General features: G+C 40.8%; 1 protein-coding gene across 7 annotated transcripts in view; it reads right to left on the bottom strand.

Moving 5' to 3' along the window:
* GRIA3 (glutamate ionotropic receptor AMPA type subunit 3) overlaps positions 1-19234 on the bottom strand; it is a 284915-nt gene that overhangs the window by 44537 nt on the left and 221144 nt on the right. For all 7 annotated transcript variants that reach the window (XR_004282496.1, XM_032330365.1, XM_032330363.1 and 4 more), the window contains one exon: positions 11566-11764. Coding sequence is in view for 6 of the 7 variants with exons in the window: in XM_032330365.1 (XP_032186256.1) it covers positions 11566-11764 (199 nt within the window). In the remaining variant the exon portion in view is untranslated. The remainder of the gene's footprint in view (positions 1-11565; positions 11765-19234) is intronic.

Below are 19234 nucleotides of genomic sequence, written 5' to 3'. Positions count from 1 at the left end.
CCAGAGGTTACATAGGGTAAGAGAAGGAGGGAGGGCTGGTAGCTTCTGTCATGCTGGCGGGAGATTTCAAGCTCCTGAGCAATCTCTACAATCTGTTCCATTGTTTTCTTTTTTAAAAATATTTTATTTATTTATTTGACAGAAATCACAAGTAGGCAGAGAGGCAGGCAGAGAGAGGGGGAAAAGCAGGCTCCCCACTGAGCAGAGAGCCCGATGCGGGGCATGATCCCAGAACCCTGAGATCATGACCTGAGCTGAAGGCAGAGGCTTTAACCCACTGAGCCACCCAGGTGCCCCTGTTCCATTGTTTCTTTCTCTTTATGACATTGTGTCCCTGCTGCTTTCTGGTTTCTATTGCTTTTGTTTTTCCGTGCTAACTAGCACCTAGGGATGTTCACTGAAATTCTTCCAGGTAGGGCCATTGGAGGTAAGATTCTCTGAAGCCTCTATGAAATTACTAATATGGCATCCCTGACCACGTGACACCCAGTAGGTTAGAGAAGGAAAGAGAGAGGGAGGTAAGGGGCAGTTAAAGGAAAGTAGGAAAGAGTTATCTTCTGCTTCTGTCCCGTTTTTTCCTAAGAAATTCCTCTACTTACAGCCTTGACCTAGGTCATACTGATGGAAATCTCCACTGATAACCAAGGCCTGGACATGGCCATCTGCCATACTCTAGGATGGGAAGACGGAATCAGGAGCTTGCTGAAGGGTCCATAACGACACTAATACAATAGTCCTGGTCAGTCAAGACCTGTTTAGTAGTTGAGCAATGGAAAAGGAGAGGTGTCCTAAGGATCACAGGAGATTAGAAATATTCCATGGCCTCTGGACATTATTCTGCTGTAGTGTCATTTCTTCCACCCTTTCAGGACTTTCATTGTCCAGAGCTTCCAGACAGATACCATTGCTGAGCTTCCCTAAGGATTTCTGTCTGCACTTGGGGCATCCTAAAGCCTCAGATTCAAGTCCCTGAAACAATCATCTTCCAATGGTCCCTGTTGATCAGAGAAAAGTTTGTCCTTTTTCTCTTTCCCTGACAGGAACACTGGGAGGAAGAGGCTAGTACTCAGCCAGTCAGCTGTGCTCCTTCTCAAGATACTTCTTCCTGCCAGACAGGCCCTAGCTATTTCTATTTGGGCTTCTCTCTGCTCTATAAGTCCAGCCTCCAGCCTTTTCCCATTATCCTTCATGTAGGATTAATAGAAAAAAAGCAAATCCAAATCATCAAAGTAGAAATTCTCTTCTATGCTATATAGTCAAACATTCTTCAAAGAGTGGCTCTAGTCATCTGTGTTGGAATCACTTGGGGTGCTAGTTTAAAAATGAAGATCAATAGAATCTCTGAGATCAACATGGCAGGAGGAAGCATGAGGCCTAATAATTTGTGTTTTAAAATAGCTCTCCAAATGATTTTATATGCAACGGTATTAGAAAACATTGCTCTAATGCAGCCACTCATTGGATTATTGAGTCCCCTATTCAACATCCCTGACAAGTGGTCATTAGCCTATTCTTGAATCCCTTCAAAGATGAACAGCTCACTATCTATGGAGGTAGCTCATTCTATTTTTGGATTGCACTATGAGAATGTTCTTTTTACAATGAGCCAGAAATCTCTATCCCTGTAATATCCACCCTCTGAGTTTTGTTCTGTCCCTTAGCGTCCCACAAAACAAGTACAATTCATCTTTGAAATGTCTACCCTTCAAATATTTTTAAGACATTCTATCCTAATATATTCTACTGCTGCGTATTTTCTTCAGGCTAAATAGTCTCAATTCCTGTGATGTGAAAAACAATCTTGTAAAAAATTGTAGACTAGTCCCTGTAGGTCAGAACTTTGGGCAATTCCAGATTGGAGTGTTTTAAGACAAGATCAACGGAGAACTAGGAGAAGCCATGGTCCTCTTGATGTCAACCCTAAAAATATGAAGGTGTCCTCCAAGCACTTGTCTCTTACCTTTGACAACTTTCTATAGATCTGTATTGCATGAAGGTATCTAAGCCTCCTTGAATATATTTGTATTTCTTGTCAATTACTGACCATGCTATCTTCAAAACTTTTGCTTATACAATTGGCTGAAACTCCAGGCCGAGATAATAAAGCAAAAAATGTTCTTCAGGATTTGGCCAGTGGGGTAGTTTGCTCCCGATGCTTCCATATATAACAAACTTCGGGTATTTGTTCATCACGATTACCCAAATGGTGGTGGTGGTGGTGGCGGTGGTGTGTGTGTGTGTGTGTGTGTGTATGCATGCACACACATGTGTATGTGTGTCTGTCTGGAAGAAAGGGGCAGGATAAAAAATATTTAGAAATTGAACATCAAAACTCTGTGCAAAGGGGTTTTAATTTAATTCTTTTCATGATGACCCTATTAATATGACCACATTTAGGAAAAGGGCTCTTCATTTTGGCTGAAATAATGTCTATTATAGTGGGGTTATTTTTAAATATGAAGGGTTGGTTATGAAATCTTTCATTTGGTATTGTTTGCCAAAGCAGAGATGGATTTTGCTTTTCAACACTGGTTCCTCAAACTCATTTAAAAGAAAGCAAAGTATTCTTTAGAGAGTCCCTTTTTAATGAACCTCATCTTCACATGCCAAATGTGAATGATGAAATTAGAAATGAGACATCGCTCAGAGGACCCTGGTCTCAAGCAATGATTTCCAATTTACCCGTGGCAGTCTATAAATTGATTCCTACCATGATGCTATTGTTTCAAAGTGATACTTTTTTCTGGGAACTTTTTTTCCATCCTAAATTTCCTCTCCCAAACATATATAGATACACTGTCTTGTGCAAACAAATCTTAGTGTGAACACTACAGAAAACTAACAGTCCCTCAGTCAAGAGTAGCTGTAGTCTAACATGAGATAAAGTCATGGCCTTGTTGTTTATTTGTTGTTGTTGTTGTCTTTGTGTCACACATATATTCTCACATACCCCTTAAAATATTTTCAAATTCTCTTTTCTCTCCAAATATTTTGAAGATGTGCCTTTCTCCAGAAACTTTTTCTGATTAATTCACCTGAATCTCCAATTTTTTATATATGGGACTCAGGGATATAGACGGCATCTCCTATTCATTCCCAGAGTGTCTAGGACAGGGTTCCTTACCCAGTGGGTTGGAAAATCAATGTTATTGAATGATGCTAGAAATAGTTTGTGGGTGCCTGGTGGCCCAGTCGGTTAAGTGTCTGCCTCAGGCTCAGGTCGTGATCCTGGGATCCTGGGATGGAGCCAGGTGTTGGGCTGTCTGCTGAATGGGGAGCCTGCTTATCCTCCTCTCTCTACCCTTTTCTCTGCTCATGCATTCTCTCTCTCAAATAAATAAATAAATAAATGAATAAATAAATAAAATCTTAATAAGAAGTACTTTGTAACCCAGACCAGAGACTCAAAGAAGATAAAATTGAGAGTCAAATAAATCAGGCTGTGAACACATAAAAATTTTTACAAAACTGGAAAGTAAGATTCAGTTCCAGAATTCAGGTTTCTTTAGGCATAGCAGCTAGCTATCTTCAGGAACCTCTTCATTAGGGCACTGTGGAGTGTGCAGATAGGAGGTCAGTTTTGGGAATAATGTACAAAGAGATGCCCACAATCAGAACTGGAAAGAAATGCAATAGATCGTCATTATCCAAGACCCTCCTTCAGACAAGTAACATTCTCAACCATTTAGAATAGAAAGAAGATGGGTTTCATTCTACAGTCCATCTCCTGCATTCTGGTGCAATCTTGCTGGCACATCAGAATAGCAACCCAAACACAGAAAGAGAAAGCATGTTCCCTCAAAGTTTTGTGACAAGCTGGAATTGGTAGCTGAGATATCTGGGAGCCTCCATACACATATGTGATATAGAGAGGACTTTAGGTTTTTTCCAACGCTTACATACATACACATACCTCCCCCTCAGCTGTAGTCCTATATCAAGACGAAACTTTGTGATACTAGCTGAAGGTCTGGCCCAGCATGAGCTACCCAGCCACCCTCTTCCTATTGGGAGAGAGGCATCTACAGCCTAAGAGAAGAGTAGGATTGTTTGAGCAGCGAACAGAAGGAAGCAGAACAGAAAATGCCCTCATCTTTTGTATCAAAATAGACCTTAAAAGTTAACACAGAGAAACAAAGAATTGTACACAATCCGGCAATTCCACTCCTAGGTATATACCAAAAGCATTTTAAAGCAGAGATTTGAAGAGCTGTTTGTACAGCAATGCTCACTGCAGCATTATTACTTGGATAGGGTTAATCCTTAAAAAATTTTAAAGTCCAGAAACCCCTATGTTTCATGCCCTTACTGTGTCTTTACTGCTTTCTTCTTAGATGATGGATTTACAGTAGCAGTGTATTTTCACAGGTGACTAACTCCATTTTGCAAAAACATAACTACTCTCCCCCCTGGTGCCTAATTTGATATGGTAGACCCTCAATATATATTTGCTCACTGATTAAAAATGTAGAAGATCTTGAAGACTAGAATGAATATGACCACAGGACATCACCTAGTAGATTTTTGAAAAAAAAAAATCTAGGTTTTGTCTGTGTGAGTTGCCTTTCCTTTCAAAAGCAGAGTGCAACCAACCGTTCTAGTTAACTGAGTGTTTTTGTTAGCTCGGTTTCAGGAAGTTGAACTTTTACTTGATCCTGATGGTCAAATTTTTAGACTTCTGCATGGTGATGAAAGAGAATTTAATAATTAACCTGTGCTGGTTTGCCAGTTGAACTCAAAAACTGTCTAATTGAACAGATGGGCTGAATTCCTTTAACTAGTAATGCTAAGGGGATTTGATTTTGTCAGCTAAGGAAAGAAAGTGAGATCCTGAGGTGAATTACTCTAGGGAAGGAGTTTCAGAGTTCTCCCCAAGATCTGGGGATCCTGTGTAGTATTAATTACCCTGGCATTGTCTGAGAGAGTTGGTAGCCTCAAAGAAAAGGATGACTTAACTCCCTTGGGGTTTGTGGGATGTGAAATGCTCTCATAAGCAAGTAGGTTACCTGGGAGGATTAACAGAGAAAGGCTAATGAAATCCATATGGTTGATTACTTTGGGCAGATGGCCTGCATGTCCCCTTGAAAACACCTGAAGGTTCTAAGTGGTCTTCAAGGGCAGCTCTGAATCATACATGGTGAAGTGGTTGAATCTGCAGGTCACCAAGGAATGGCTGAAGATGGACAAAGAAATGAGGTCAGGAATAGTATTTTATAACAGGGTAGGGATGGAATCAGGAGGATGGGGCGGGGAAAGATATGAGTAAGCTTTCTATCTCCTCCCAAAGTCTGGCAAAAACCCACCACTCTTCCACTGAACCAGCAGAGATTATTTTATTTTCTCTTATTTTCTTCTTGGGAAATACCCCTGCCTCACGTCTCCACAGAGCCTTGTCAGGAGTCTTTATGGTTTAATTGTTCTAGTGTTGGGCCCTTACCCTAAAGTCTCCCGGGATTTGGGGTGCCTGGGTGGTTCAGTCAGTGGAGCATCTGACTCTTGATTTCAGCTCAGGTCGTGATCTCTTGTGAGAATGAACCCTGTGTCAGGTTCTGTGCTGAGTTTGGAGTCTGCTTATCCCTCTCCCTCTGCTCCTCCCCCTGATCTCTTTCTCTTGAATAAATAAGATCTTTTTTTTAAAAAAAAAAGTCTTCTGGGATTTATAGAAACTTTCATACTTTTTTTATGCTCTTACTAACCCTATAAAGAAGGTAGAGCAGAGAACATTCTGCTTGATAGATGAGGAAACTGACCCAAATGCTTCTTACCCAAAGAAAAACAAGAAAGTCATCAGTAGATGTGGAAGTAGAAAAAATTTTTATCTTCTCTCTTTTTCTTTCCAATTCTATCCAGCCACAATATAACCCTTGGCATATCAGAAATTATACTCAGCTGTGAATAATGGAGATTTACGGCATTCATTCTAGTTTTATGGATGTCTTCCTTTTCTTTGCTATCTTATCTTGGATTCTTTTGAGGTTGTCAGAACATGGGAAAATATCATTTAGAAGTATGTGTAGGTTTTCTTTTCTAACTGATCCATCAAGGAATATAAAGACAAAGATCAAGCAGGAGATAATACAGATGCCTTAGCATGTGCTGCACCAGAGGCTTGATTCATGTATAACATCCCCTGTTTCTGTGAACACTCATGCCAGAAAGGCACTGAGAAGGAATGGACAGAGGACCCAATCTGGACTGAGTTCTACCTCTCTCCCATGAAGCTGAGTGACATTCGGAAAGCCACAACGTCATTTTGCTCCATGTGCTTCCTCCCCAAAGTAGGGGCAATCATACCTATTCTGGTTGCATTGTGGGGTTGTCGAGGGCATCGAATGTGGTAATGCATATGTATATGTGTTGGAAACTAGATTGTGAGCTCCCAGAGGGTAGAGGCCATTTCTGTTTTATTCATTACCTACCTGACCTTCATGTTGGGGTTGTACCATGGGGTGTACCCACAGATTGGCAGGTGTGGAGAAGGAGCCGCATAAAAATAAGCACTATCAGCTGCCCTGGAGGTGTGATCATCTAGTTTCCTAACATGCCAATGTTTCAAGTCAGCCTCTCCCCCCAAATAACCTCCAAATATGGTAGAAAACCCTGTTGAGGTGTTTTCATGTGATTTGGCAAAAGACAGGCAGAAATTTAATTTTGTGTACAGAGATGGGGCCTCAGTGCTTAGCCTGGAACTTGGCACATGGAATGTGCTCAAAAAAAGAGTTATTATTGGAGGAGTGAAGAATACGTAGTAGAATCTAGGACATTATTATTAGCCTGTCTTCATTGCTACACTGTCTCCTTTCTCTTGGAGACAGATATTAGATGATTTGTCAGTTGTGGGCACTTGTCAGGTCAACCAACCTCCACTACCTTGGAAAGTGTCCTCTTCACCCAGGTCAAGACTTGTGTACAAGGAAGACTTATGGAACAACAGATCCCTGGCTGCAGAGAGCTGGGAAAAGCCAACAGCCATCTGGGTGTACATTTCCCTCTTCCAGAGCCCTATGTGGGCAGGTCGCAGGATCTTCATCTTGTGCTTGGAGCTCTACCTCCAGTCTTGACCTCTGAGGTCTAGCAGTCTTGTTGTGTAATATATCATACAGCATAGGAAAATAAGACTGTTTTTTGATAAGGTGGCATCCAGCCATGTCAAAATTAAGGAACAAATTTTTCCTTTGAAAAACTATCTGGTGATATGTACCACAGATGTCTCTGACATGACATCCCTCAATGTCAATTCATCTCTAGTGGTTGTTATTACGTGTTCCCTAGGGTGTGGTTTGGCTGTGTCCTCAAACATTTGGTCACATCATATGCGTCTTCAAAACCAATTAAATCTGGTTGCAGTTGTCCAAGTATGTTGTCTTTCAAGATTGCAAATTCATCATAGTACTTGGTGAGAGAATTTTTAACAAAAGGATTTTACATTTTGATCTGTTTCCTAAGGCTAGGAGATGGGTTATGGGGTCAGGGTGGTCTGTTGTGTACATAGTTCAGTTGTAGCAAAGCATAAAAATTCATGGTTAGTTTTCTCGATCATGTCAAAAGGTCAACATACTCAGCAGAGTTGCATCTGTGAGGAGACTTTTCCCCTTTCCCCAAATACCTCAATAGCCCTATAATAGATAACTGAGAAATGACATGTGGACTCCAACTGAAAATGCTTGTGTGTGTGAGAGAGAAAGATTCCAAATGTGTAAGCAGAATCTAAATACTACTAGTAGGGACTGCTTTTCAAATCAGTTTGGAGGGCTCTTCATTTACAGCCTGAATTTTAAAAATTTTAAATGACCAATGACAACAATTAGTCAAAGAGTCCTGTGTTCAAACAAAACAGTTTCCATTAGTAACTCAGCTGTGCCACACATGGCGTACAATGTCTGCAAGAAGACAGAACAGTCCCCTTGGTGGTCTACAGATGAAGTACAATTCCTCTGTACTGCCCAGGGCCCTAGAGCAACTCACTTTCTCTCCACTCCTCTTCTTTTATGTTTAATTTCTTAAAGGGGTTTAAAATCATATTAAACATTTCATTTAAGAAAACAACCCCCTTTGATCCCCTGAACTGCCTTCAGTGGGAATTTGGTCAAGTCTCTGGAAAAGAAATCAAGCATCATAGTCATCTTGGAATATTGCTAGGGGTCTGAAGGCAGATAGAATGTTGGAATTGCTTTTTCTCCCAGTGCTACTTTTTAAACATGAATCTGTATCAGGTTAAATTTCCAAAACCTAGTGGAGAATGATCATTTTGGTGCAGCTTTTGAAATCATAGTGGCATTTCTCTGGGCAATGACAATAAAGCTGTCGACTGGTTTTTTAGTATGGGTACCGCCACTGTTGTTGGGACATTTCATTTTGGAGCTGCTGTCTAAGGAAATCAGTTTGCAAGTCAAGAGAGCTGATGGTAATATTTCAGAAGTCTCTTTCAGCTACATGCATTTTGCTCAGTGTCCCCCTGTCTTTCCTGATGGAACAGGTCCCTCTGTGCCTATGACTTTATGTGATTGTCAAATAAGAGCTAAGGATAGCTGGAAAATGAGAGAAACAAAGGAATCATTTAAAAATGCCATCATTTTAATGGCAGCCTTATCCAGGACTAGTAAAAATGTCTGCAGGGCAATTAGAAAGGAATTGTATTTTATTTATTTCTCTCTCTTAGTGAAAGAACTAGAGGGCTGGCCCCAGGCTGTTTTATGGTATTACTATTTGGTCCCTGTGGTTTTGGTATGCAGTGAGAATAGGAAGAAATGAGCTCATGTTATGTTTGTAAATGTTCCATGTGATCTCGTTTTATTCTCTAAAGTTCAGAAGGTATGCCATCGGAGGTCCTCACTTTTTTCTGTGTGTGGTGGAGTGACTATTCTTAAAACTGCCTTGACATCATTGCGGGGTGGGGAGAGTGGTGACATGTTAGTTCAGTGAAGTCCCTGAGCGAGAAATGATGTGTTCTGGCTGGCTGTCTTTTCTGACTGATGTGGTTCAAGGAGAGTGGAGTGGAGAACATGGAGAGGACAAATGGCTTCAAGACCAATTGGTTGGCACCCCCCCCCCAATTATATGAATACCAACCTTACCCTTTGTTAGGTCTATGTGACATTTTCAGTACAAGCAGGCTGAATAAGTTGATTTTTCTAGACTGCTCAGTTTCACTCTTAGATCAACCTTTGTGTACTGTCTGAAAGAACTTCCCCACAGAATTCTAACGCTGTCACCAGCAACCACTTGGGGAAAAAGAAAAGTGGTGCATGGGAATTAGAAAATGATTTGCATTTTCTTATACCTAGAAATATCCAGTTCCCTCTCTAATCAGATTTTCATAACAGCTTCATTTCCATACGAATTACTCATTGGCTGTAAAGGTCACTAGGAATTGGTGAGCATTAGAAACCACAAACCAATTAGAACGTGGCAATAGCTTTGCTCAGAATTGGATGTTGATTCAAATTGGCTCTGGTAATATGATGTTTTTAAATGAAACCATCATTGAATGGATTAGCAGACACTTTCCTGGTTTTTGAGCAAGACACAAAATGCATGGGGGTGGGGTCTGGGTGTGGAGACAATGAATATTTGGTCACGTTTTCCAGCCTTAGTGTTAATCAATCTTGCCAGAGAAGGTCCTTTGCTGGCGGTATGGATGAATGGCCTTTGAAAGCTTAATGGGAATTGATGCCATCTATTGATTACTATTTAAAGAACACCTTCCTAATTTCTAATCGTTTTTGAAGGCAAAATGCTTTCCAATGGAACACATATCTCTTATCAGAGTGTCCAAGTCTGGTGTCTTGAATGCTTAAGTGATCAATTACTTCATACAGCAACTTGATGCCGACTGGCATGCTGTTGAAGGTTGATACCAGACCAGCTTTCCATGGAGCTGATTACGTGCAGACTACTCAGCAGATGGAAATCCCTGGCTTGCTGCTGTGTAACGTGTGAATGGTTTTATGCAGGCAAGGGATTATTCTGAGACAAGTTTCTGGGACTGCCATAGTGGTGAGGGTCAAGGCCAGCTTAGGTCCAGAAGGTCTTCACTGATGGCTCCAGTACTGGGCCCCTGCCTCTGGTTGGGAGTTTTGATCTGGTTGGTAAACAGTGGTAGAAGTGAGAATTGGATATCCAGAGCCAATGAGAATTCTTGAAAGGGTCCCAGAACTAATGCTTTCTTTTTTAGGGAATGAAAACAGTTCTTAGTTAATTGCTATAATTTTAAGAAACGTACTCCTGGTTTCCCAGGAAACAATTGGACAAATCTCATGATAATACATGCAGAAATCTATTTTTTACTGATTTCTTAAAATAAGCTGGTTTTGAACCAACATTTACCCTGGACTTTGAGGAAAGGTCAGTAATTAGACCTGCCATCCAATAACTTGATTATTGGTTGGAAAGACTAAACGTTTCCATTTACCTACTACATAAGTGTCTTCTGGATCATTGGTACAAGCAGTTTTATTGGCAACAGTAGCAGGCAGAGGTGATGTATAGAATGGACCAATTTTCTAATCACCATACTTTCCTACTTGGGGCAAGTGAAGCAACATTTGAGTTCTTAAATACTCCAGTGGTGGCCTTTCTTTTAGTTCAGTTGGTCTAGAACAAAGATCTTGATAGTTTATGTAAAAGTGCTTTGTCCAGGGTGCCTGGGTGGCTCAGTGGGTTAAAGCCTCTGTCTTCGGCTCAGGTCATGGTCCCAGGGTCCTGGGATCAAGTCCCGAGTCGGGCTCTTTGCTCAGCGGGGAGCCCGCTTCCCTCTCTGCCTGCCTCTTAGCCTACTTGTGATCTCTGTCTGTCAGATAAATAAAATAAATTCTTTTTAAAAAAGTGCCCTGTCCATCTTATTTTCTTTCTATAATTTTCTGCTTTGATCTCCTTTTATCTTTCCTCTTGGCAGTGTTTATGCAGCTTTCCTATTTTTGCTTGTGAACACCTTGCTGTTTCCCCACAAAAATCTGGCTGATGACGGGGTGGTGGACACGGAATAAGTGTACTGAAGAAATTAAAGCAATTACCAGCTTCCCTGAAAATGGAATTATCAGCACGGATAGGAATCCTTGAAACAAGCATAGAGCATTTCAATAGGAAACCACTGTCTAAAATAAAATATGCAATTTGATAGTCTGTCACTCCTCAGAGTCTAAGACAGAGTCACATACCTACCTTCCATGAACTGCTGAGACATAAAATCACTGGTTTTGTAAAAGCTAGAAAGGAGAAGGCATATTATTTGGTTCAATCCCCTCATTTCTCAAGCAAGAGGACGAAGGCCGACAGAAGTGAAATGACTTGCCCAAGAACAAACAGTCCCTGCGTGGCCGGGGTGGAATTCAAACCTGGGAGTTTGAGCCTTGTACTCTTGATACACCACTTGTTACGCTGCACACAAGTCTTGGTTTTCACCCACAATGAATTGGGTTACCAACCAAGCCGTGTTGTATTTAAGACACTCTGCTTTGATAACATCCCCACACTTTCCCCTCCCTCCCTTAAAAGCCCCATGAATTTGCCTTTGTGGGAAGATGATAAAATAAAAAGCAGCCGGTCCAATTCACGGAAAGCACTTACTCGGAAAAATTCTTTGGTTGAACCGGAGTCCAGGGTCCCATATGCAATTTCAGTCTGCTTAGCTAAGTCTTCAGCACTCTCTATAGGAGAAACCATCCTCTCCACAGTCAGAAAAGCAGCAAGATTGGCAGTATAGGAAGAAATTATGATCAGGGTGAAGAACCACCAAACGCCTCCGACAATGCGCCCGGACAGCGATCTACGAGACAAAACAAAGACCGATCCGGACCCAGAGGGGCCAGATTTCAGTTTAAAAAAATCCTTATCTTTATTTCTGGAAAGAGAAGTAGTGTCGGTGTAGTTGAAATAGATGAAGTCAGGGAATTGAAACACCAAATGAAAGTAACATGTTCACAACATCCCATGTCATGGTGACAGATGATGATTGTACATGCATAATGTTCTTGGGGCCTATATGGCTTGCAAAGCAGGATTTTTTTTCAATCCTAGGAAAAACGTCTTCTTTTTACCAGCTCCTACTTGCATTTAAGAACTGTACTTATCAGATTCTCTTCCTGTGTGAACTCTGCTGGGCACAACTGTGGAAGCCTGCTCCCACCTCCTTTAAGGCCAGCGGTTCTCAGCCTGCATGGTAGGATCATCCAGGATCTTTGTAAAAAAAAAAAAAAAGAAAAAAAATCTCATGCTCAGGCCTACCCGACACCAGTTAAGTCAGAGCCTGGGAAGTGGGACCCTGACATACGTGGTTTTAAAGCTTACCAAGTGATTACAGGGTATAGCCGAGGCTGAGAACCACTGATGTAAGCTGATGTCATGGGAGAAACACAGAGTCAAAAAACCTCACATATTTGAAGAGAAATGGGTCGGTGGAGGGCTACTCTTCACTTTGCGTTTAGTAAATTTAATAAAAATAAATTTAGTATATTTAATGAAATATTATAATATTTAATAAATAAAAGTATTGCCATTTTGTGGAGTCGGTCACCCATGATGCAAGGAGCCATGAGATAATATTTATTAGGATTTTTAAGAAAGATTTTATTTATTTATCTGAGAGAGAGAGAGAGAGCCAGAGAGAGAGAGAGTACAAGCAGGGAGAGGCAGAGGGAGAGGAAGAAGCAGGCTCCCTGCTGAGCAGGGAGCAAAACATGGGACTGGATCCTGGCGCCCCGGGATTGTGACCTGAGCTGAAGGCAGGTGCCGTATTTATTAGGATCTTAATAAAAATGGCTAATGGGGCTCAGGAGCTTAGCTCCGGAGATCAAAACTCTCCCTTTCACAAACTAAGCCTTAGCACACAGGACAGGCCTCAAGTGAAGTAGGGAACTACCTGTATAATAGAATTTGCCAGGCACTAAAAGGTTTGTTTTCACCCCTGCCTACCCCCCAACCCCCAAATAATCAAACAAAATCTCACCAGCCTGCCATAGAAACTCTTCGGATTGGAATCACCCTCTGTGTTTTCTTTAGGAGACTTGGTCAAAAGGTTAACCAGTAACTTCAATAGGACCTATTATCACATGATCTTGGAGGAGTCAGTGCAGTTAGTAGAGAATGGGACAGAAGATGGACAAGTAGTCACAAAGGAAAATTTTGTTCTTAAACGTAGCTATGCCTTTGACACTACATGGGGTGTTCAGATTCAGTGCTCAAGAACCCGAGTTTCGGATGCATCACTGGTGATTGCAGTGATCTGCAAACCAAGCTGAGGAATCTTGTTCTTCTACATCAGTGCTTCTCAACTCTGCCTGCACATCAGTATCATCTAAGAAGCTTGAGATAAAAGAAAACAAAACACGACAACACACGAAAAAGTGCCTCGGCTCCACCCCAGACCAATTAAGTCAGACTCTGGGGGCGGGGGAGTTAGGCTGAAGCAGCGGCATTTGTATAAAGCGCTGGTGCAGCCGAGATTGGGAGTGAGGGCCTTGCACGCGGAATGCTGCCCAGGGAGAGGGTGTGTGGAGTCCGGGAGCAGTGAAGGCCCCGGATGCTCAGGGAGGGGCTGCAGCTCAGAAGGAGGCAGCTTTGTCTCCTTCGGAGTGTTGCTGAAGGCTGGCTCTGGCTGCAGAAATGAAAATCTGGTCCCTAGGTTTTATAAAACATCGCCACATTATCTCTAGGCTAGTTCTTTGTGTGGCAGAGCTCCATCCTGATTAGGCTCTTCTCTCCCATGCCCAGAAAAGCTCACAGGAAAAGAACCCACTCTTGTCATAAAGGGAAAAATAGGCGTAGGAGCCTGGCACATTGCCAGGCTCTATGCGCCAGGCCCTGTGGGGAGAGGGCAGTTCTGGGCTGAAAGCCGGCAAATCAAGCTCTTCTCTGTTCGTACTTGCATTTGACCACTTTGAAGCAAATTTAAATTTCCGTGTCCCAAGATAAACTTGTATTAGCCTCTGGAAAAATCAGTTGTTTTTGACTTTACATTCTGGTCGAATAGTTTTGGCAGGTGTTTGGATAAATGGTGTTCATTGTTGGTGAACTAAAACAAAACTACGTTATTTTTTGAAGTCTATCATTCCTATTGGTTCCTGGATGCTTAAAACCATCCTTCCTTCTTTATTTTTGAACACGCTTTTTTGCCTTTCAGATGTGAAAATCTGCTTTGCAACGGATTCTTCTAAGAGTTATATTCTCTCAGTATGTCCCTCTGGGAACATGTCCCTTTTAATCAGAAGAGGTAAAAACATTAGGATGAGGCAGAAAGAATGTGTTACACTTCTAAATGCTACATGTTTAGAGGATATTTCAGTTATGAATTTGGACGTTTATAGTCTTTCTTCATTGTTGCCTTATATATTTAAGTTATCCTCAACTGATCTGACTCTGGAAATAATTTTACTCTATAAAAGATTAATGTTTCAGAGTAGTAGCATCTGTAGTAATAGAGTAATAAAAATGATAACAATAATAGCTAACCCTTACCGAGCCCTTCGAGATTGTTCTCATTGCTTTAGGTTGACATGGATCAACTCTTTCAATACTTCCTCTCTGTGGTTAGGTACTATTTTTACAGATTACAAAACAGAAGCATTTTACAGATAAAGAAACTGAGGCACAGAGAGGAGAAGTAGGAATAAATAACCTATACTTTCACAAATGTAAAGAAATGCCCATATTTTTGTGCTACAAAATAGTCATAGTTTGTCTAAGAAAACCCAGAATGGTGTATACATGATAGAAGGTGCAATTTTCTGACAATAACTGAGAATTGAAGGAAAAGCAAACATGTTTGGCTAATTATTGTTTATTATCTGTTATTCATTTGGAATGGAACTGGGAATGCCATCTTTATTTGGAATGATGGGGTTTTCCTGAGACCAAGGGGAGAACTGATTTTGGCGTATTCCCAGAATCATGGTTTGGTATGGAAGGGGTGTATTAGGCTGCTGTGAATACCAGTCATAGTTCATGCATTGTCTACTTGAGACAAGGAGAAAAATACAGTAATTTATGGAAATTGCACTTGTGCCATTCTATCGAGGCTAATGGATTGTTTCTGTATGATCTAAAATCAAGCCTGCTAATCTGCTAATCTGGTTATTTTGGCCACCATAATAGGTGACCCAGATAATCATGTGGTTGCTCTGTAGGACTTAGCTGAGATTAGTTGTTGACATAACTGAAAATAAACCTAAATGCAAAGTGGTCATTTTTGTGGCCTCTTGTATACGTGGCTATTGACTCAGGCAACTACGTGCTTAATATGATGATATTCCTATGTGCTTGGAAAATTTTGGTGAATATTCACAGAGAAAGGGTATAATAGTATCCACAAGCCTCAGCAGAGATGGAAAAGGAGCTTCCTTGGAATCTGTGTGAAACTCACAAGCTTGCATTCAACCTTCTCCCTTCAAGGCAGCAGTAGCTTTGACAAGAGTCTTGGAGGAATTTCTACCACTTTTTTTTCCCTTCATGGCCTGAATGCCTAAATCCTTTCACTGAGAAAAGGTACAGCAGAACTCACAAGGAAGAGTTCTGTAAGAATTTTTACATTTCCCTTTTCTCGTTAATGAAACTATAGCCATTTAATAACCCACATTTCACACGGAGGCTATATAAGAAGTGACTGATGGGTCAGCCCCATGACATTTTTAAGAGGATCTATTAAAACAAGACAAGACTTTATAGTTGAGTTAAAAAGATCTGTCATTTCCCAGTTTCTTTCCCTCCATTAATGTGCTTCAAAATGTTTAACATTCATTTCAAATAGTTTTGTTGCACAAGACAGATTTTGAGGTTGGCAGAATGAAATGGCTATAAAATTCTGCACATTTAGTATTTATAAAAATGCATTATAAGGAACATAGCATACCTTTTGAAGAAATAAAAGAGGAAGTGAATGAAAGTAGATTAGCAACAAGAGAAAAACAGACATAAAAACACCACAAAATAATATACAATGCTCTCATTATCTGTAATCATATGGAAGTAGAGTTTCCGAGTTAATAATAAAATGTATTTTATTACCTCTGAAATGATAATAAAAGTGAGCTATGTGCTGTAACCTTCAGCTTGTAGGTAAATTTTGAAATCTGCACTTTACTAGCTTCGCAAGATCAAGAGCTGAAACTGTAACCACTTCTCCTGTGCACAAACTCTTCATCGTGCTCTTTCTACCCCCTCCCCCCACCCCCGCCATTCTTTCTTCCAAAGTATGTATCTTTTCTACACTCCATTCAATGCCCATTCTGTGACACAATCAGTCTTTGGCTCATACAGTATTTTCTGATGGGAATAAAAAACCATCTCCCGAAGACTGAGAACTACGGCTTTCAGCCAGAAAAAGTCATAAAATCGTTGCAATAAAAATCCTGCTATTACACCACTAATTGATCCGTCCATCACTACTACTTTGAAGAGAATTTGCAGTAGGATGAGACTCTGGTCAGACATCAGCAAAGGAAAGGCTTTTGCTTAAAATGGAGCCTCCAAATCCTGTTTTCTTTGGTCCCATTCATTTCATACCCTTCGTGTCTTCTATTATTTGGCGTGTATTCTCCATCTGACAAAAGGATCTGTGTGTCACCTAACCTGGACAGTATCTGGTATTTGTGGAATTAGAGAAGAGTAATGCCTTTTGGAATAATATGCACACAGTAAGCAGATTCAAGTTAGCTTGATTCCTCCCATCTTCAACTTGGCGAGCCCTTGGATGGCCCTGCAGCTTCAAAGAAAGTCAGCAGGGGGAGCATTTGTCCGGAAGGACCCGGGCTTTGGATGGCTCAGCAAGGTTCTATCCAAGTTTTACAAAGGAAATAAATGACATATCTAAAAAAACTGTAACATTCTGTCAATATCAGCCAATCATCATAGAACATACAATGAAAACATTTGCACGAGGTGTAATCCTTAAGGAGGGCACTATATGGATTCAAGAGGGCAAGTTGTTGGTTATTTCTCATCAGAAATCAGCTATGTGGCACTGCCTATAATTTCAACTGAATTCCTAAGGAGTTTACGGGACTAACATGCAAGTACAATATTAACTGTTAGTATTTGTGAAGTTTGGGTGGTGAAAAACAGCTAGTTTAATAAGGAAGATAGCTACCCTTTACCGAGAACTTACTATAATCCCCGTACTATGCTTTACATTTTATGGATGAGGAACAGAGGCTTAGCTAGATTTAGTAACGTGCCCTCCTAAGCAGTTACACAACTCCTAAGCAGATTGTGAATCCAGTGAGACTAACTCCAGCACCCGAGTACTTAACCCCTACGCACAACCTCCATCTGGCTACACCCACTGCCAATCTCACCATAGCCCTCCTGCGGAAGAGGGTTGAGTGGCATCTTCTCATACTTTATTCTCCCAACTGCCCCAAACAAACCAGTTTGTATATGGGTATAACCTAAGCTGACCACATTAATTAGCCTCTCTAAAGGTGATTCAGCCTCTAGCTGAATTGTTCACTCTGAACAATTGGAGCAGTTGAAAATATCAAACCTAATATTGACACAGGCTCTTTAAGCTTCCAAGCCTCTGTCAATACCTTTATTTGATGGAAATGCAATGATGTTCGGTGTTACTCATGCTGTCTCATTGCTGATTTCCCACTCTTTTACTCTGAGTGAACATACGCCCAGCAGCATTTTAAGCGCTCACTGCCCAAACCTTCCTTTAACAACCGGGGCGGAAGCAGAGTTTCATTGGAGTTTGGGAGACTGGACACATGAGGAAAGAATGAAACAAGCAATGCACCTTCAGGTTGGTAGTGGAGGCAGTGTGTGGTGCAGTATGGAACAGTTGTACTGCTGGCTTTTAAAATCCCTGTGACCCTGACCTCTACCACAGTATCTCCCTGTGTATAGTTCTTTTGTCTATGTTGTGAAAAAAGCAGCATAAAATGGAACAGCATAGGGTATGGAGTTGGGAGTTAGGTTTGAATACTGACTCTGCCATTAGCTGTGTGACAGGGCCAATTATTTACTCTGGGTGTCACCTTCCTCAGCTTAAAAAGAAGTACAAGGCAGCAGTGTTTTGAGGATTAAAATCCATAGGATAATGCAGGAAAAGTGCCTGTAAATGGTGGGAGCTCAGTGAAGGCTGTTGTCACTTTGCCCTCAGGAAACAGAAGCAGTTGGGTTAATTTATCTGACATCTCCTCCTGCTGTTGATAGTCGATAGTTCTACTTTAAAATGTGGTCTCTTATAATTCCTTGGATTGCTTCAATTTTGGGAAAAGTCAGAGTGTACAATGCATGTTCACATTCGGGGCTTTCTGGAGTGTGGCCATTAAGCAGAAATAAAGTATAACATTGGCATTTGCCATTAAGGCGACCATGAATCTTAGAGCACAACTATGTCATTATCAGGAATTTTGAGATCTGTTCATAGAAAATCACATTTCAGTGGAATTTTCTGTTATATAATTGAGCACAAATATATAACTAATATAGCTCTCAAGATAAGGAGAAATAAGTAGGCTACAAGATACAAAATTTTATCAAGAAGCTTAAAGATATAATTTCCTTTGAAAGACACAAAAGACAATATTGAAAGAGGGATCACCCATTTGGTAGAAAATATACAGAGTAATAATTTATTACTCAAAAGCACAAAAAAGAGAATATTTGTTACTCTAGACCAGTGTTATTCCACAGCCTGTGTGTCCTACTGCTGGGTTGAGTTGCAACCAGCATTTGAAACATTATGGCATGCTGTAAGGGTAATGTTTGGTGATGCTTATGTTATATACATGTATATATATGTGTATACACACACACACACACACACACACACACACACACTAAGTCATGACGGAAAATGTATTTCATACTGAGGGACATGGTCAGAAAGTTTGAAAGCCATTGCTCTATACGACAGCATCTAGTGAAGCGTAATGAAATGTGCATCTTGGGGGGGAAAACAGGATTTGATATATTTCAGTGCCACAGAAGAGCCACAGCTTAAATTCTGCTACCAGAAAGAATCTATCCAGCTTGCCATTTTCAGGTTATCATCTTTAAGTTAGTACTAAATGAAGCAATATGCATAAATACTTCTAAAAACAGATAGTTTTGAAGTTTGAGTACACAGAGTAGTATGCAACACTCTGGTGGGGATATCACAAATTTAGTTTTGAAAATTTACTTACAGAAACCAATAAAATCTCTAGCCTTAATGACTATTTAGCATTGCCTCAACACAGATTACCAGCCATATTAAAAATCACTCAATTGGGGATCGTTCAGAAACCCTATTCTC

This window comes from Mustela erminea, chromosome X (assembly GCF_009829155.1).
Source record: "Mustela erminea isolate mMusErm1 chromosome X, mMusErm1.Pri, whole genome shotgun sequence".
NCBI classification, from domain to species: Eukaryota; Metazoa; Chordata; class Mammalia; order Carnivora; family Mustelidae; genus Mustela; species Mustela erminea.
Note: the sequence above shows the minus strand (reverse complement) of the source record. Positions and strands in the feature narration are given on the sequence as shown.